The sequence below is a fragment of the Malaya genurostris genome, chromosome 2, assembly GCF_030247185.1.
Source record: "Malaya genurostris strain Urasoe2022 chromosome 2, Malgen_1.1, whole genome shotgun sequence".
NCBI classification, from domain to species: Eukaryota; Metazoa; Arthropoda; class Insecta; order Diptera; family Culicidae; genus Malaya; species Malaya genurostris.
In genome coordinates, this window is record NC_080571.1 from 2,413,578 (window position 1) to 2,434,636 (window position 21,059).

At 35.3% G+C, this 21,059-nt stretch overlaps 2 protein-coding genes across 3 annotated transcripts in view; one reads left to right on the forward strand and one right to left on the reverse strand.

Annotated features, from left to right (window-relative positions):
- Positions 1-21,059, forward strand: part of LOC131432780 (peroxidasin homolog) — a 136,187-nt gene that overhangs the window by 40,508 nt on the left and 74,620 nt on the right. The window lies entirely within an intron of this gene.
- Positions 33-8,189, reverse strand: LOC131432781 (uncharacterized). Its single transcript, XM_058599287.1, has 6 exons — positions 8,036-8,189; positions 7,844-7,980; positions 6,947-7,240; positions 6,536-6,889; positions 6,319-6,478; positions 33-3,450 (listed from the first exon to the last, which is right to left on the reverse strand). Exons 1-6 carry the CDS (start codon positions 8,169-8,171, stop codon positions 3,032-3,034), a joined length of 1,500 nt encoding a protein of 499 aa, XP_058455270.1. The 5' UTR covers positions 8,172-8,189; the 3' UTR covers positions 33-3,031.

The window sequence follows — 21,059 nt, forward strand, 5'->3', positions numbered from 1 at the left end:
AAGAACTGCCAGAAGTGCCGGTTCAATACAATACCACGGAATTTAGACACTGTACTTGATCCAATAATTTGGTATCAATAGGTAAAGTTGTAAAATATTTTCGTCAATATATGAAATTATATCTTCAAATTTGCATGATAAATCTTTTCAGAGCAAATAGCCGATTTATCAACCATCCCTCTCGTTAAATGCCACTTGACTGTTCTCTGGGTGAGATTGCTTCCCTATCCGATAATGTTGTCGACAAAATGGAAAATGTAGAATTTGTTGGTTTGTATTTTTTGAATATGTGAGCTTCAAATTCAAAAATTAAAATTAATACAAAGAGCCATTGCAACAGAGTTTGTTCTGATTTCGTGTGGTGTTACTATACTTAATCCATCAATGCAACAGCTTCCTTTTTACTTTGTAATGTAAGAAAAATGCCAAGAACCAAGCGAGGGCAAACAGTAAACTATCTTCTTTGGCACAATCATTATATTCTCATGATTGCAATTTGTCAACTCCAGAATGAGCATGAAGATGAGATAAGTTCACTCTGTTCTGCTAGGTGATTTGAATAGTTTCAATGTTTACATTTTGTTCTTGCAACTGTATTCCTTTCAACACACAAATATTATTATTTCATTCCTCTCTACTCACAAATACTATTACTATATGAAAAAAGTATTGTTTCACCAATACTTTTACATTTATTTTCCTTGGCTTCTGTCCACGGTCACCCTTAATTCACCGCACTCCCATAACTGCCCAACAACGTAAATTTTTTGCCTTACTTTAACAATTTCTACTAATTCATATAGCTCTGTCACGTCTCTTTCTGTTCTAGTTAAATAAAAACCATTTCTGTACAACGTACCGTAATATTCATAGAAGTATGTTGCAACTGTCTCTTCATTATAATCAATATTAGTTGATTCGACAATATTTTCAAAATATGACCTTTCTCTCAAATCTACTTGTACAAATGTGGTTTGTGCATCGCTCTTGAAAAAAATGTTGTTTTTTAAATCGTGACTAAATTGCAAGGCTGCCTTCAGACATAATGTGTAAGTAATATTTCGACGAGAAGATATAACGTGTGCATATTGTTTGAACTGCTTATGCTTAGCTTCATGTCTAAAACACATCTGATTAGTTATAGGACCACTACTTTCAATTACTGATCCATAATGTAGAACTATGTGATGCTTTGGTTTTAAGCCTTCTTCGAAAATTTTCTGGTAAAGTTCATGATGGTATTTGGTAAACAATCGAAGTTTATCTATATCTTGCACCGAAAAAGATAGCAGCAGTATCATCTCGACTAGTTTGATAAGACTTTTTGCATAATCCCAAACCAAATCATTTTGTGGAACGAAAGGCCTATAAATGGAAAGTAGTGACAAAAAGCACGCATTTCACTGGCTGTTGTTCTAATATGAACTGTTTTGGATTTGTTTGCCGAATCAGTGATGCGTCTAATACCTGTTTGCTGAAAGTACGTCTACGATTATTAAGCTCATTTATAGTTAAATATTGTTTATTGAACAGAACGTAGTTCAAAATTTTTGTAAATCCATACTTGCAAATACCATTGCTGAAAATATCATGCATGGCATCGACGGATTTATTTGCTGTGATATGAAATGATGGCAAACTGTTGAATTCCGAACTGCCTCTTATACCGGTTTCTTTTTTATCGTTAATTCTAACATCTTCTTTATAATTCAGTACATTACGTGAATCCATTGGATATTCCTGGACATCTTGTTGTAACAAATGTCTATGCCTTCTACAAAATCTGCAATAATAGTTTGCATTGAATCCACCTGTAAACATAAGCATGGTATGTACACCTAGATTGTCACCCTGACACATAACCAACACAAATCGTATATTGTATTTTGTATTGTTTACAGAGATTTCTGTTCCCCTTTCCTCCATATATTTGAATCGATTTATTAGCACTTCCATCAATTTATTGATGCCTATGTCACTTATTGATATCTTCTTCAAAGCACCACATACAAAAATATTTGAAAGCCTTGCTCTACACTCGTTCGGAATCGCAAGACAGTTATAGTAGATTCCACAAATGACGTCTTTTTTGTTATGAGAGCTTATCATTGATCTCATACTAATCAGAGTAGATCAACAATGGTAATACAATTTCGTTTGAGTATTTTTTTATAATCGCCTTCCATAATGTACAGTTAACGAAATGCATGATTCTGCTTGAATTTTTCAATGTATTCATGTATTCCAAAGTTTTATCTAGAATACCAGGACTCTCAAAAAAAGATTTGAGTTGGAACTCTGCATCTAGTATTGCCATGTGATATGTTTTTAGGTTAGCCGCAAGCAGTAGATCGGGCGGAATAGTGAGCTGTGTAAGTATATTATTTTGAAGTATTATTATTCCTATCTTTTCTATATAGCGAAAGAACTTATAATCACTGCTAATATAATTAAAAGTATTTTTCAGTCTGTCAACATAAAACATTAGTTCGAACTCAGATTGTTTATCAGTAAAAACAAATGGCAATGTTTGGATTTTTTCTGCTATTTTTGTGTAAACTACTTCAACACTTCGTTGAATATCTCGTATGTCAGATCGCGTTATGTTATTTCGTTTGTGTAAACACAGAATGCAATCTAGGACCGCATTATCAATTTCCGAACAATTGAATTTACTATGGTCGTCACTTTCTTGTTTACTGCTTATGTGATTGTAACAAATAACATTTTGATTAGTAGCATGAATATTTACACTATTTTCTTTAACGATAAAAGATAAACGGTTACGGTTCATGTCAAATTTGTGATTCAGAATATGTCGTTTAAATGAATATTTATTTGTAAAAATTAAGTCACAGTCTCCATAAGTACATTCGAACCTATACTCCCGCGGTATTCGGTATATATTAACTAAGTGATCGATATAAGCTTGGCCTGATCGATATTTTTGATTACATCTTGTAACAAAACATTTAATTTCTATCGCCGTTGGATTCATCTTGGTTATGTGCATTTAGGAATGATTCGAGCTTTAGTACACGCATCTTTCTTGTCTTTTAATCTCATAGATATAGCGGGATATGAATAACCAAACAAGATATGAAAATTTAGAATGTTTCAAACCTAAAACAGCAGTAAATTTGATGAACACATCTATTGCTCTTGAAACAGTAGGTAGAGTGTAAAATAGGTCACCATAGTATACTCGAAAAATTCCAGTGAGATTTTTATAATCAGTTCCGAAGAAAATCAACTTAGAAGAAGCTGGAAGACCAAAATCTTGATATCGACTGTATAATGCTTTCAATTTCGTTGCTGCATCGTCGTTAGATGATGCGAACAAAATAGAATCTGCGATCCCGTTTACAATTGTTGGTTTATACTTTCCAGCTACCTTTTGAGGATGCAACACACAATTAAGCAGTAGAATAACAGCACAGAGATGATTATCTGAAAAAATTAGAGGGTTGTATTCAAGACACGACCGAGCATAATAACATTAAAAATGAAACGTTTCTAGGGTTTTGTTCGTATTGGAATGGAGATTTAAGTATGCAAACCGATCCGTTGACAAATTTAAACATTTTTAAGCTAACAATATTGAAGCTTTGGAATCATCTAAATTAGGAAAATCCATTAACAAATCATCGAGGAACAAGCGCTGCAAATTAGATCCGCAAAAAATCTATCGCCGATAATTCTAAATTGGCCTGATAGTTACCAGAGAACCAAAATGAAATATTCAATTCAAACCAATTTTTCAATGGTATGCAATTGAAATATTCAAATGACGTTGTCTCATAAGTTTAAGGTAAATGTTTCCGAATCGATTGGTTGTTGAATTATATAAATCCATCAACAAATGACTGAGTTATAAGCGTTCGAAATTATGACAGAAAAATGTTACGCGATTAGTTTTGCATGTTTTAAATTGACACCCAGCCTCGGGAAGCGAAGTGTAAGGCATTTTTAATGGCAAAATCGACCAAAAATTTGCTAAATACATGGGATATTTAAAAAGAATCGGTAACCACACTGATTCGATTCTTCAATAGCTAGATGATATATAAGATATTCAAGCGAACACGAAGCGGTGTTGCGCAGACAACAGGAAATTTCACCAACACATAACGCAAAAGCGACAATCCAGCAAGTGAACGCATATACAATTCAATCATCAGCTCACTGGACAAGCTACTTTTTTTTTTATTCAAGAATATAATGTTTAAGGCACACTGCTTAAGCTCTAAGATGCCAAGGGCTTTTACTAATTTAAAATTTACGACTAACTTAAAACTAGGGTTGTATCATTAAGTAATGTCATATTTGGGTCGCAGTGGTTGACTTTGGCAGATCCAGCCTTCATGTGGTGATCGGCCGGTGAATTGAATATTTCATGAGAGTCTTCCATATGGCGTTGGTGAATATTCATGTTGGCCGCATTCTTCGGTCCGTGTGGGTCCGCGGGAAACACCCCCAGGTTACGAATACCCGGCGGGTGGCCCGCATGCTGTTGATAAGTTTCCGTGGGCGATGATGGTGTTGTTACAGAAGAAAATGAAAAAAAAAAAAAAAGCGAAGTAAATATTGCGGAAAACGGAGTAAAAAGGGGATATGGGAATGAAATGACTAAAACGACAGAGATCTAATTAGTTGACATCGAGATGGTGAAGAGACGGGGAGGGGGGAAGCGAAGGTTAGTGACAGCAAAAAGATCTTGTTAGTTCCGATGAAGATGGTGGACAGATGAGGAATCGGGATAATCGGCGGAAGTTAGTGTCGAACCTGCAGTTGAGAAATAATTCTTAGCCACAGTTGAAACAACGTCGATAAATAGGAGGAACTTTCTAAGCCAGATGTAACAGATTACACTTGTATATTAATGTGTTTGAGAAACTGGTATATGAGAAGCATATATGAACTATCCCGACTCGCCAACACATCCCGAACCGGAACCTCAGGCGGTCTACCTCGGGCCCTGAGGGATTCCAGTAGCTTCGACCTGGCGTCGCGATACTCTACGCACGACCACACGACATGCTCGATGTCCTGATAACCGTCGCCACAGGTGCAGAGCCCGTTCTCCACGATCCCGATACGCCGGAGATGTGCGTTGAATGTATAGTGATTTGACATGAGTCGTGACATAACGCGAATGAAATCACGACTCACGTTCATCCCCTTGAACCAAGGTTTCGTCGATACCTTAGGGATAATGGAGTGTAGCCATCGTCCCAGTTCGTCATTGCTCCATGAAGTTTGCCAACTTTCGAGAGTTTTCTGACGAGAGATACTGAAAAATTCATTGAAGCAGATTGGTCTTTCATAAATATCACCTTCTAATGCGCCCACCTTAGCCAATGAGTCTGCCTTTTCATTTCCCGGAATGGAACAATGTGAAGGGACCCAGACTAACGATATTGAATAAGACCGTTCAGATAAAGTACTCAAATGTTCCCGTATTTTCCCCAGGAAATATGGGGGATACTTTCCTGGCTTCATTGCCCGGAGAGCTTCTATTGAGCTTAGACTGTCCGTGACAATGAAGTAATGGTCTTTGGGCAACGTTTCAATGATCTCGAGGGTGTACTGAATAGCAGCTAATTCTGCGACGTAAACTGAAGCCGGATCACTGAGTTTGTAAGAAGCGGTGATGTTTTGATTGAAGATGCCGAAGCCTGTGGACTCGTTGATGTTTGATCCGTCAGTGTAAAACACCTTTTCACAGTTGACTGTTCTAAATTTATTATAAAAAATATTTGGGGCCATGGACAAGCTACTTGTTTCATTCACAGTCAAACATCAACTAGGCAAAGAAATATTGTGCAGCCTATATTTATAGATTTCTCTTCATACTACGCAGAACGATGCGGTGTTTTTTATGCATGACGCAAAGCCTCCTATGCCGAACAAGAAGTTGACGTCATTTTGTACAACAGGGATTGGTGGATGAAAACATAGGTCGATTCCAACCATTTTTTCAATGGTATACTATTGAAATACTGAAACGACGTCGTCATAAATGTTTAAGTTAAAAGTATCCGAATCGATTGGTTGTTAAATTATAACAATCCATCAACAAATGACCGAGTTATTAACGTTCAAAATTATGACACAAAAAGATTACGCGACTATTTTTGAAACTTTTAATTGACACCCGGCCCCATATAGTGAACAGTAAGGCATTTTTATTGCCAAAAAATAATCAAATGTTGGTCTTATTTTATTTTATTCGTCATATGTTTTAAATATATTATTACATCAACTTTTAATAAATATTTTATCGACATTGGTATTGAAATTTCATTATGTCATTACCTTGATTCAAAGCTTTATCACAAAGGCAATGCAATAGCTCCGAAAAACACTCGTCCTTTATACGTTGTTGAAAAAATAGCTGAATAGTACCGAGAACTGTCGACCATTTTATCGAACCGTCTTCGTTTCCCAATTCCAGTAAGCGGAAATCAATGTCAATCTATAGTCAATAATCAGCATTAGATACTTTTTCAACTCGTATGATCTTGTAACTTACCAACTGATATCCGTGTTCCGACGTGACTAAGTTCCATAAATCCGCTTTGATTAGTTTATCTAAAGCGACGGAGCTATCAAGAAAGGATTTACGCATTCCAAACGTTACTGTCCAATTATCGAGAACAGTTGACCACGGTGCTTTATTTATCAACAACCATTTGCGGGCTTCAATCGCACAGGAATCGAACAACTCAGTATCGATATTTGGTCGTTTTCCTGATTTCAAACTGTTGAGATAATCTTCGTCTTCTTTAGAGCGCTTTCTCAGTCGTGATTTGATAGTGTTTATTTTGTTGTAAACTTTTCCACCGGGGTTTTTCTTATCTCCTCCTTTCGGCAAATAATATGATTCCTGAAAAGTGATTTGAATGAATTACCGAATACATCAATAATAATGCTGTAAAGAAACCTCGTTCTCTGATGGAAACAACAGTGCAATTGCTTTTGAATATGTTTTTAAATCGTTTTCATAGAGTTTTATGCGATTTTCTAAATGCCACTCGGCAATCACTTGGGCTAGCTCGAGTTGGCGACGTTCAGACAGAGGACCTTGTGTTGCTTTTTCCAATATAGCCTTCCCAAACAAATTCTGTTCTAACAATCGCTGCAATACTTGTGGGCCAAACGGTAAACTTTCAATTGTAGAATCCAGAACTATTTGATTCGAATCAATGTTTTCCTTGTCTAGTTCAATCATGGATTCCTTCAAAAAACATTAAAAAAATATAAATAACATTACAGGTTTGGTAACTTAGAAACATTCAGTTCTAAAAATTGGTGTTGGGACAGTAAGGTTTGATTAATTCTACTCCTTGTTGAAAAGAGAACTTACATTGAGACAGTAAACTAAAAATTTTAAGCCTGCAAAATACTTTATAAACAACGAAGTTGCTTTGTTTAGTTATTATTAAACAAAAAAGTTCTGATAGTATCCTGTAGTTCAAGCATTTTAGATCAATTTGCTACATGTTGAGGATATATTTTAGAAATATAATTTACCTGATCGCATTGCTCCCATAATGGCTTTCTACTGCCCACAGACGAAGAATGTCTCTCATTTCCTGGAAACTGAAAAGAACGATTGGAAAACAAATTAAAAAAATGCTAAAAATCGTTTTTATCGGAACATCTCCCGACAAAATCAAATTTGAATAGAAATTTGACCAAGTGGTAACCAGACAAGTGCTATTCAATCTTTGTGTAAACTTTTTACAATGAGATATGTCGTCCAAAATTTTTTCTGGAATTCACTTGCTGGAGGTTTATTTATCTTTATATTATACGTCTATACTCAACAGAAAATTACCTTTACGATGCTTGTAGATAGCTGCGATGCATTCTCAGAGATATTTGTATCAACTAAGTTATTATTTTGTCCGAAACATTGACCACTCGTCAAGAACTGTACAACAGCCGATTGTTCCAGTATGCTAATGCCGTACTCTGAAAATAATTGAGACGATAAAAATATTGCATCCATGAATTTGATGTCACTTACTTTCTATTACTTCTTGAACCGCCTCTGAATCCAAAATGAGTTGGTTCTCATTAGAGCACAGGCAATTTTCAGTGGCCAATTTTTCGCGAATGATTGAATTACTGTTGTGATTGTACGCTACACACATAATACTCATATGTAATACACATAGAAATAACTGAAAAAAAGTTAAAGTTCTAATTCAAATTCAATTCACATCAAAACATGATGAGATCGAATGTGATTTGTATCTGTATGTTTCACCTATAGATTTGATTGCTTGAGCATTTCGTTTTCATGTATACTTTACAATATTTTCAATGGATCTCATATACAATTGAAATAAATTTCGTCACACGCATCTCATGTGTTAAAACAGATACAGTAGACGTGTGTTATTTTTTCAGTGTACTTGATTCACGTACTTCTTTATTTTCAACCACATGTTCAATTAGGTATGGGCGCCAAATAAACAGCATACAGGTTTCCATTTTTCGATATATAAATTGTGTTCAATGCCGTCAACTCAAATTAAAGAACGAAATAAAAAAAGAAAGTGATTGACGAGTGAGCGAGACGTTATTTTATAATTCGTTGTTTTCTTAAAATTCCAGAAATGTGAATTTCTATCTTCACGATTAGCAAGATTGAAGTGTGCAATGGAACAATTCCATTGGAATCCAAAGGATGTTTTATGTTTTTTTCGGCATATTTTTCTCTAAACATCGGTTTCTGCAGAGTACTTCGACATTTCAAATTATTTGCGTTTATGTGGCTATGAACAGATCCGTACAATATACTCTAACTAACAACTCTTGCTGCTTTTACGGACATCATCGTTTGAACGGGGTTTGGAAAACATCACATTGACATTTTTCACCTCTTTGAAGCGATTCATCGACTTTCTCACAAACTGGAAAATTGCTGAGATTTATTTTACCATTCAACTTCATTGATCGCGAACAATCATGACCACACTCTTCTGATACCGACTTTCATACAGGTCGTTTGATTATTCTGATTTTGTTAGTGTTCGAAATAATTTCCATCCAGAGATATTTTTTCAGCGGTACGAAGTTCGCCTGGACAGGTATAGAAATAAAGGGAACAAGTGCAGAACGCACAGAAGCAAGTGTGGAAGGTACAGGAACAGGTAGAAACAGTGAAAAAATACAGAAAGTACAGGAACAAGTACAGACATGAGAGAACAAATACTGAAAATACTGAAACAAGTGCAGAGAGGACAGGAACATGTAGAGAAAGCACAGAAATACAGAGTACTGAAAAAGGTACAGAAACTGATACATACAATTCAGAAACAAGAGCAGAAAGAACAGCAACAGGTTCAGAAAGTACAACAATAAGTACAGAAAGTGCAGAAAAAAAGTTCAAAGTTAAAAGGTTAATGGCAAATGTTATCGAGGAAACGATTCCAATGATACCCCCTGACATGTCATTCAAATTTAAACGTCATTTTCCCGTCCGTTTAGCTTTCATATTATCGCCAATAAAGCACAAGAGTAATCGTAAGGAGTTTGTGTCATGAAGTTTGAGTTTTTACATGGAAAATTGTATGTTCGCGTGTTGGCAAACCATCGATTTGACATACTTGTACCGAAAATGGAAAAACAAAAAATGTTTTTTATCGCAGAGCAGCTATTCTCAATCTGTGGTCCGCGATATAAAAAGGCTCCGTTTTATTGACAATAACCATTAAATTGATTGAAAGAAGTATTGATTTATTCACATCTAATCTAATATTATTGCCCTACGAAGTGTGCAGGGGTCCGCTAGTTGATATATAATGTATTTGGAAAACTAATTGGTTTTATGGATCTGTCGTTGTTTTTGTCTCAGTCCTATATACAAACTTTTAGAAAATCACCTGAGAACACTACACAGTTTCATCCACAGATGCCACAAGACAACACACCCAACTTTTCTCCATTGCTTAACGTAAGGACAAACTAAAAATATGACCGGTAAAACGAATATTAGCGTCACAAGTTCTCAGAGACAGTTGTTAATACGCAACGGATGAATTAGTCTGTCAACTGAACTACTGTGGACGTGATAAAACACAACTCAGTAGACTTCCCGGTAGAAAAAAAAGCGTGGTAATTAATCTGACCGCACGTAAACATTCATCAAGCTTTTTCCCTAGCAATAAAATCTTTCTTTGTTTCTTCGGCTGAGAAATTGAGTTTTTTTGACATTTCTTAATTTAAGATTTTTATTCATTTTTGAACTTGGTGGGCAGTAAAAAGAATAATATATCCATGAAGGGTATTCGATCAAAAACAGTTTGGGAACCAATGCTCTAACTAGTAACTAACAATCACAATTGCTAATCACTTTTCGACACAGTCCTTAGCTCGAATGCAGTCCGACGTCAATTTCTAGGCTATATCTCCGACATTACCTAGGCTTATATTTTTGCAAATAGGAATGTTTTTAGTTTTAGGGGATAATAATTAATGGATTATTACAACATTGTCCATTTTATACCAATTCAATGCACACTCTTTAACCGTTCAACTAAAAAATTCCGTTCAGTAAATGTTGCCATATTTTGATTTCTATAATTGGCAACCATGAACATTGTTTGCAGAGAAATTCATCGAATTCCGACTTAATTCCTTAGAGTGATAAATATTTTACGGAGTGGAGCTAAGAAATTCCAGATTCTCCAAGTGGTAGTATTTTTTGGTATTTAGCTGATTAAATGTGGTTCATGCTGACTGAGACGTGTTGCCTTTAATCTTCGAAACTTCTATCCTTTTGTTGAAATATTGCTCTCTCTCTCTCTCTCTCTCTCTCTCTCTCTCTCTTACACACATACACGCATACATTCCCACAGGGCACGCTTTTGTGAAGTGGGGATTAATTAAGAGATGATGTGCTTTTCGCCGAGCCGGGCTACAATCGACCGTAAAAGAAGGAGTATCCCCATGGCAGTTTTACTGAACACTGCTGACAAAGCATAATCCGACGGGGCGAAAGTTCATTAAATATGCCAAACTTTTAAGCGAGAGTGGTGTACTTTCACACTCCGATCCCTGCCTTCGGGTGTTGGTCGGGTGCTCGTAAGAAGGAGTGTGTAAGGAGGAGTGGCACTTGTCGGGGTGAGCAGAGTAGGTTGTAATTATGAAGATGTTAAATCCCGGCAATGGGCCCATTCGCATGCACCGACGGATGTAGCTTCGCTACTTGACATCAAGATTCTCGTAATGCTGTAGTAAGGAGTGCTTTTTACGAGCTTTCGTCTGGTCGGTATTGCCGGAGTAGTGGGGAATGAGAGCTGGTTTTGTGAAAAGGGTTACTTAATAATTTAAGTTTGTGTTCCGGAGAGTTTCTTCTATTCAGGATTGTTTTGCTTTTACTTTATTAAATGATACTATTTAAGTGGAATTTATCTTGATTATGAGAAGGGATAAAGGAAAAGTGATGGCTTGTCATATGATGAATAGCAATAACAAAAAAAAATTACGCAGTTTTTTTTGCACCAATAGAAAACGAACATGGCGTGCAGTGAAAATTTTAGTGATTACAATAAACTAATAAATTCGATCTTCTTGTGAGAGAATTTTCTCTTGTATCGAAATCCCTTCACCCAGTCTTTTACAATTCTCAGCAGAAAAGACTATGTAATCATTCAAAATAGGGAATTCCTACCTTGGTAAAAGTTTGTTTGTTTATGTGAAAATCAACACATGAGATCAAGCCAATTTTATGGGTTGATATTTTATCGCTATAAAATGACCACCCCACTCCCCAAAAAAAAAAGAATAAGAAGTTCAATATTTCAAATCTGTACTCCAAAAATGGGATGCTCGGTCGGGTCAATTTCTCCGAAAATTAAAAGTGCCCCATAGGATCAAAAATATGCACAAAATTCAGCATTCTATCATAGCCGGCGTGGTTACGATATTACGGTAGTCGGATGGAGTCAAGTCTGGTCAACAAGACACGCGAGGTAGGATTTCCCATCCACTATAATCCAAAAGAGCGGGTAGACTAACAGTAGATATAGGGTAACTTTTATACTACTGTAGTTACAGAAGGGCAAACTGGGTTGATCCGTAATGAGAGCCATTTACGCGCATTTTGCGGGAAGTAATAATCTTCTTCCAACAGCAACATGTGGCCATAGAATAAGGAATCCCGCTATTTCAGCTTGAATCCACCTGTTGATTTAATTGCTGAAATGGTGTGCCCCACATATAGCGATCTGAGCAGAGAGGTCGGTTTTTGAGTTCTTGGCCATTATTTCTGGTACTTTCGAAACCGGAAACTGGGAATCGGTATAATTGAAGTAATACTAATTACACATTTACTAACATCAATTTTCAAGGAAATTTCATTCAATCGGTTCAGCCATATCGAAGAAAGTTAGTACACTTATTTTCATATTTTTTTGCACATATCTCCCTGTAAATCCAGATCCGGAAGCCATATTTGAATGAAATTCAGCAAATTCCACAAGTCCTCACATTTGAATATTAGCTGAATAATGAGCTAAAATAAATGTATTTTATTGAAAATTACTTTATTGAAGTGAGATTGAACAGATTTGAAAAGAAAAAAATGTTTCCGTTCAGTTCCATTTTATTTAAAAAGTCTGCCTACACGCAAAGAAAAAAATTGTGAAAATAATCAAATTTAGGTTTCACCCAACGAATATTTTTGTTGAAATAGTGACGAAAGAACATCTGGTTTGATATATTGCTCCTTGAAACTACAAAACATGATTCGTTTATATTTCTCGGTGGATTAGTTTGTTTCAATCAATAGTTTGATAAAAAATAACAAAAATTTTACTTGTGCGTTCCTGTCAACCTCTCGGCAAACAATTTCACAGTAAATTCAACTTAAAAAATAGTTTTAAATGAAACGAACTCTAGTTAAAGTCAATAATAGTAACGCTTTAAATTCAAAAAGCCTTTTAGTTGAAATAAATTTCCTTTCCTCCTTCTGGAATAAAATGATTTCTTTCAAACTAATTTAACAAACTAATTTTTTATACTACTTTTATTTGTTTTCAATATTCTGATATACAATTTTTTAAAAGTTTGCATTTTTAAAAACTTTTAGCCGTTTTGTCGCTAGATGATCGAATTATTTACATAACAGTTCGGCTGAAAAGTTCGTATCGTTTGATAGAAACACACATTTTTTTGCCAAAATTCGTTTTTATTATTCAACATAATTGCCATCAGAGGCGATACAGCGATTATAGCGATCTTCCAACTTTTCGATACCATTTTTGTAGTACGATGATGATGAGGGAGCAATTCGAAACCCATGAGGGAGCAAATCGATGAGGGAGCAATTCGAAACCCAATTCGTTCAATTTCAGCATGGTTTTCATCGACTTGTGACACGGTGCATTGTCTTGATGAAACAAAACTTTTTTCTTCTTCAAATGAGGCCGTTTTTTTTAAATTTCGTCCTTCAAACGCTCTAATAACGCTAAATAATAGTCACTGTTGATGGTTTTTCCCTTTTCAAGGTAGTCGATGAAAATTATACCACGCGAATCTCAAAATACAGACGCCATACCCAAGTAACAATTCGAATGCCTAATGGTTTTGATTGTAATTTATAGGAGTTTTGTAATTGATTTTTCAATCACTACCTGCTTTATGACGACTATAATAAATGTCTCTTTTGACAAGTAATATCATAGTTTTTAAAGCTTCTATAAAACTTTTTACCCAGACTACCAACTGGACTAAAAATAAAACAATGTGTACTAGAATAAAACCATGCAAACACTCTTAATATTGCTTTCAAACATTTTCTTTAAAACATTATTGTCAGTTAAATTCTTTTATAAATCTAGTTTTGTGTGTGTGCATGTTCATTGGATGACAGTTTCACTCAGAGCAAATTTGAGGGTTCTAAAGTATATTTATGACACATTTGTTATGGGCTATTTGATTTATTGCTTCTTGGGTTAAGCGTAATTTGCATTAAAGAAAATTTCATGGCCGCCATTATGATGTTCTACACCGTAGCATTCATTGACATCAAATAAACTTCGAAATGCAAAAACGAATAAAAATGATGGGCTTTAATGATTCATTCTCAGAACGTATACACAAGTTTTAATGCCACGAAATAGTTTTATACAAAAATGACGAAGAATCACAAAAAATAATTTTTTAAAATCATGGAGATTTTCGCAAAAACTGCATTTATTTCAAGGCGATTAGTTATAATTATTATTTTTATCCAAACATTCACGATAAAAATAAAAGCGCATAAAGTTTTTACGTTCGGAAAAAAAACTCAAACTTGTAAATAAAATCTAATATATTCTTACTGGTTGCATTCAAAGCAGACATGACACACACATAGCTATGAAAAATATTATCAAAACGACAATTTATTCATAGCGGAATTAATTTCTTCCGAATAATTTAAATGTTGATCGTAAAGCTGGTTTCAAAATTTTCTTGAATTTGGAGTTTTAACGCAGGTTTATGCTAATTCTTCACTTCGCTTTAAAAACCTTATGAAGAATGGTCCACTTGGCAGGAACATGCTCTTATAGAAGTTATCAGTAGGCGAGTTTAAAGTTTTAATGCAAGATTTATTATGTAGCATTGAAGACAGCTACAAGTATTTATTAATATTAAAATTGTTACTTGGGAAACCCTACCGGCCGATTGTTGAGTCTTTCCACGCTTTGGGTTCGGTTCATCGCGTGCAGTCCACTCAGCTGACTGTCGATTGGACTCCGGAGTGAAGTGATGGAGCCATGTTTCGTCCATTGTTATATATCGACGAAAAAAATCGGTTTTATTTCGATATAACAGCTCCAAACACTGCTCAGAATCATCAATTCGACGGACGTCCACTGCGTTCATCGTCTTCGGTGCTCATATGACCAGTACGAAATTTTGCAAACCACTTACGAATTGTTGCTTCGCCCGGTGCAGAGTCTGGATAACACTCATCAAGCCTTTTTTTGGTATCGGCGGCACTTTTTTTCATCAAAAAGTAGTGTTTCATCAACACACGAAATTCCTTTTTTTTCCATTTTTTCACAATAACAAAAGTAGCTTCACTCAAAATGCAATATCTCACAAACTAATAATCATAGAAACGATACGAACTTTTCAGCCCTCTCATAGAAACGATACGAACTTTTCAGCCGATCTGTTACCACTATCAAGCTCTGATTTTTTAATTTTTATAGTATCCAACGATTCGGTGCTCCAGCAGTCAAAATAGAGATCCTGCATGAAATATTTTTTGCAAAGAGAATGTGTTATGTAATGTTATACAATTTTCAAAAAATTCCCTATTTTCGATACATAAACTTGAATTTTTGAAAATCCCTTGGAAATTAAAGAAGCAGATAAACGCTTCTTATGAACCTTGTAAAAAACTTTATCCGCGGGAGATAAAAAAAATGTCCTGGATTATTCTCGCGGAAAAATAGCTTTTGTCTATTGGAAATAAAACGGTTACGGTTCATTTAAACAGTAAACTTAGTTATATCAGTACACAAATAAGATCATAGATAAATTGAACCTATTTCTTTCTTGAAATAAAGATACAGGAGGATTGAGTCGATATTTCGATAACGTCAATTCAAATTTGGTTGACATGTAATAAATAGTTAAATTATTTCAACAACAAAATTCTTCGGGAGCAAATAAATTTTTCGTTTGGTTAAACCAAAGTTTAGATTCAAATCAAGCAGTGAGCATTTTTTATATTCAAGGGAGAAATTGGTTCAAAACAATCATATTCTAGCTTGAAATGAACATAAATCATCCTAAAAATTCTACGAACTGTTTTGTTATTTTAAACATGCTCCATTTCTCTGCGTGTACGACTTAGAACTGATGCACTGATGAAGGTTGCAAGTAGCACAGCGAAATACTGCTATCTGTATCTGTGACTATCTCGTGACATTAGTGGCAAAATAGGAAAGATTTTCTAAAGATAGTAGCATTAAATGGAAATAATTTTAATTTTTCAAATCGAAGTTTTTTTATGATATGAAGGGCAAATGAAATTCACAAAAATGCATGAATGATTTTCATAGGTTTTATTTTATGAAATTATATCATCATTTTGCAATATATACATGTAATTTAATTCAGAAATTATTTTAGCATTTTTTGTACCAACTGTTAACAAACATTTTGAAGATATTTTCCATATAAACCAATCTATACTAAAAACTAGTAATATCACATATATTTGCGATTTTGACGACTGTTCGTTCCTATGACTATGGAATACAAGTTAAATAAATCGCTGCAATAAAAACCAAATTTATTTCTCTTTCTTGATGCATGACGGTTCTCCGAAAAACCCTCTTCAAAGAAAATTCTAACAGTTGGTTTTAAGGCTGGAATAGTAAAATTTGTCTTTAATTTATTATTGTTTTCATATTCGAAATTATGCATTCCTCGCATTTATGTTTTGGACTATCGATGAAATACATAAAGCGAATAATTATAACAAACGTAGATAACAATTCAGAAAATCATAAAACTGCATAGGAAAATCTCTACCTCTTACTGGAATTGATTTCTGCTTGGTTTAAAAGTCTTTGTCCTATGAAACTCTTAGGTTGTGGACCATCTCGGGAATTATTTTAACTTTCAGTAAAAGTTTGACAGTCGAACAGTTATTTTGTCGTTGCCAAATATAACTCTGCTCGAAAGTATAGTTTGTTTTTGACAGTTCATTAATCATTTTCCGACACTGAAAAAAATCTTTCAAAAAATTTTAATTTCAAAGTAAAAATTTCTTCTGTGTAATTCGTTTTTATACTTTCAGTCAAAAAAATACTTCTATGTAAAGTTCCAATACATTGTCAAACAAAGTCAACTAACGTTCGCTGTATTGCAATTATTATACCGCATTTTATTTTCAGTGCAAAATAAACCCAATTAACTTTCTATCCGTCAAACTTTCAAATGGGCCGCAGTTCTAGTTAACTTTAACTATTCGATAAATAATTACTGCGTGGCTGTCCAATTTTAATTAATAGTTAAAATAATTCGCGAAATGGTCCTCGGCCTTAGCTGCTTTTTGTTCAGTGCAACATATCAGTCTGCTTTGTGTGGATTTGAAATCGCAGTAGGCGTGTGCATCGGGCGCTAATTTTAGTTTTCTTATGTCATAATAAAAGTATAACATTACAGAGTTCTACCGACGACACGACCTGCCACTCGTCTATCAAAACTGTATCGCAAATTTAGGTACCCCTCAGTAACCGGTAATGTCAAAACGTAATCGCTTAGAAAATTGTTGAAACTGACAACCAAAGCTTAAAATTGTTGATTTCGAATAACAGTTACCAGAACCTTAGCTACCAATGTTGTTATGTTGAAACCAAACGTGATTGTTAACACCTGAAAAAATCTAAAATGATCAGTATTGGAACGAAAGGAAATGTTTTTTTTTCTCTAGGAATAGTTTTCCAAGAAAATTGAGAGAATAATTTGTATCGTGAAGATCTTAGCGGAGGAATTGGTCGAATTACGATTGGACTACGTTTTCTGTGAAAGTCTTGTGATTATAGCCAGTCATCATAACGATTATTTTTGACGCTTCTTTCAGTCTGAAACAACTGATTCAGGAATATTTCCCCATAAAACATTTGCTTTTAATCTTACTAGAACATTACTAATTAAAACCTTATATATAAAATCTCGCCAGTCATATAAACATTAAACAATAAACACGAAAATAAAGAATGTGAGATTTTAGAGTTTTTTCGTTTTTTAATTTTATTATTTACATTTTATTATAACAACCCAAGACATTCGCATTAGTCTAATAAACTTTCTTGATAAATCCTTAATTTATTAACTTTCGAAGTATTACGCCTACACGCTTTCGAACAATTGTTAGTCCTCTAACTCCCATCCTAACTATCCAGTGAAGTATCGTACATATGTTATCTAACGTCCAAAAGTGAATGAATTGAGAATTGATACCGGTAAGGCATGGTGATAAACAATGCATTTAAAAATTCCGACATTGACCATTTGAAATTTTGTACAACTTATCGTCAGCATCAAAAATATGGATGAAATCAAGATTTTGAAATCTTTCAAGCCATTTCCCAATGCTAATTCTTGATATTTTCATCCAATAAAACGGCGGCACAGCTAGACACGGAGATAATTGTAAATACACGCATATCGGCCAACAAAAATGTGAACACTACATTGCTTTGTTTGGCCTGTTTATAATCTGCCTTTGTGATATAATAAATCATCTGCAATCATCAAAATCAAACGAACGTTTCCGCACATTTATCAAACTGTTTGTTTATTTGTATTAGAACTCCTTGGCAACTAGTTCGTAGCAACTGAACAGTGTTGCTCCAAAACATTATTTTCGTCATTAGCGAGGGATCGCTCAATTTTTGGTAACTGACAGTAAATCGTCAATGGACATTTTTCAAGTCGGGTTTTCTTCAGAGTGCCTGGTCGTGTCGTCGGTTCTACACTGATAAAAATTTGCACGATCGGATCATATGTAAACACAACTTCAATTTAAAATGCATATAGAATCTGAAGGTAACGATATATCTGATCGTTTTTGAGGGCATTTCATATAAACGTAGCAAGATATCCACTAAATATCAACAGTTTTTACAGTCATTTTATAAGTTAAGTGTATATTCTCATAAGTTTCATGTGTTCTACAAGCAGTGATAGATCAATTGCTTTGCACATGACACTAGCGTGCAACTTATTTTCAGTGTACGGTTCACAAATATTGATATTTATTGATTTGACCTCGTAATTTTGAGTTTATCTTTGCTCTGACAACGTCGCATAATCTGGACATTGTATCCCATCCAGTAAAGTATTTAGAGGTGGAATTGCAGCTGGAATTATGTCATTATGGATTCTTTAAGTAATATAAATCGATAGAGTGAAAGATTTTCATTTTTCGAATTGATCAGGTTCGAATTTTACAAACAGAAAGAAAGTTCTGCACTCGGTCGGAATGATTCGATTCGAGAACATAGAACTGGGCTGAAAATCACACAACTATCCAGTGCAGAATTTTATACATTTACTCCAATTTTTGAAAGTTTTTCATACGCTAGCATACGGTTCGTGTGATGTTTTAGAATTATAGTAGAACATATTTTAAACTAGAGTCGTGCTATGGTTTGAACAAATGATTTGTATTGTGTCACTGGACGTTGTGATTCAATTATCATCTTGTATGTTTTTGGTAGCTAGCGGCATCGTGTATTAATATACATTGTATGAATTATTAAAACTACTTCATATGGTTCGTATGAACGTGCATCTAAAGCTTAAACACAAACTTAAACAAACAACACATTTTTTCCATAATCGCATCGCTTGCTGAAAGCGAATTCCGTTCAAATCGCCAACTCCTCGACAACTTTGGAAGAGTCATTGTTTTTCCGTAAAGTAGGTATATATCAACATTTCATCTCTTCCCTGTGAACAATGGAGATGTGGTATGATAACTGACGAGGTGTTCAATATGCGTTGGAATAGTATTATTTCCCAGTATCGTTTTCTAAGCAACATTTATTATTAGACCACAATTCAATACAAGTTTTTTCTGTGTCTGGCACAGATCCTCGTGCATCAAAACCTCTAAAAATGTTGTAATTGACTTCAGCTTTCCTTCGTAACACGTTTAAACAACAAACTTTAAAAAAAAACAATAGTTTATTGGCGAGATACTTCATGTACCTGTGAGTTCCGGTGCTATTTGTTGGAATAATTGGCAATCAACTGCACAATATGAAGTTACTCAGTAACTATCTAACCGCTAGGAGATCGTTTCTGCTGCACTTTTATTTGAAAATCTGATCCTCTACCAGCCTCGCAAATAGATGTACGTACTAACGATCCGAACACCATGCATCTCACGTATATGTGAAAGGCATCACAACACCGGTTGGTGGATTAAATTATGGTTTTCATCTTTTGCAGTGAATGCACAGCGGACCACAAGAATTTACATTTTGCACGAGGTTTGCAGAATGTTAAGGACTAGACTGTGCATTGCCCCGGGTGAAGGCAAAGGAAAGAAGCGAAACGATAGTTGCATATTCAAAGACTGCAAAGTGTCGCGTTCCGCGGTCACACTCGGAGGTTTCTCGGCAGGAGCAAGGATGCGAGAGAGGCTCAGCATCGTTTCCGGTGTACATTTTTGGTGCACATTTTTTTTCTGTTCCTAGCCGGGCTACATCAGCTCTTGGTTCGTCCGTGCATGGGGAGCTTGATACTGATGACGATGGAGCAGATTCCTTCGCTCTGGCAGTTCGCTGCCTGGTGCATCGACCAGACCTCTAAAGTTTCTACGCGAAGCGGAATTTGTGTTTGGTGCGACACCCGCTATCATTCACTCTACACGGGAACATTTTTGGAAACTTTCTGAAACATTGACGGCACACATCCGGGCCACAGCATGCATGTATTCGTTCGGTATTGGCACTGTCGTTGGCCAAAATTGGACCAGAATAAACGCTCTCGTGTGAAAAGTTTTCGTCGTGTGTTCCATCCAACAATCACGACGTGATGTACTCGGTTGCAGCGCTGAATAAACAAATAGGTGCATTGTGTAATGCTGTGCTTTGAAATCCATTTTTCTTGGCCCGATCGATCAATTTTCTTGTTCCCCTTCGGTGATGGTGACTCTCCGACGACTGGGAGCAACTTTGTGATACTTGCCGTTGGATGTTTCTCCGGCGTAACTCGCGCTGGGAGTCCGCTCGGCTGCCACCGGATCGTTTGTCAAAGCAGGTGTTTTCAACTTCGAGTTGAATGACGTGCCAGAAATTGTTATTGCTGCCAAGAATCCCCAAGATGTAGATGGCGAGAATTTATAATCATACATTCAACACGTGTCAATTAATATAAAAATTGTAAACACGTCAGTCTTGGTCGGATAATTTACGGATTTGGGCGATGGCGTTGTAAACTGAAGATCGTGCATTCAAAATCTACTATCCAAGTAACCAATGGGCATGGCGAGAAGTACGAAAACAGAAACAAATATATCA

Bases quoted from the DNA above. Each gene is read 5' to 3' on its own strand.
- LOC131432781 (XM_058599287.1), bottom strand. From the start codon at position 8,171: ATGAGTATTATGTGTGTAGCGTACAATCACAACAGTAATTCAATCATT. The intron at 7,241-7,843 runs GTAATTTTCTGT...TGTTTTTTGAAG, and splicing joins TATCTACAAGCATCGTAAAG to GAATCCATGATTGAACTAGA. The intron at 3,451-6,318 runs GTAATGACATAA...TAATTTTTTCAG, and splicing joins TGATAAAGCTTTGAATCAAG to ATAATCATCTCTGTGCTGTT.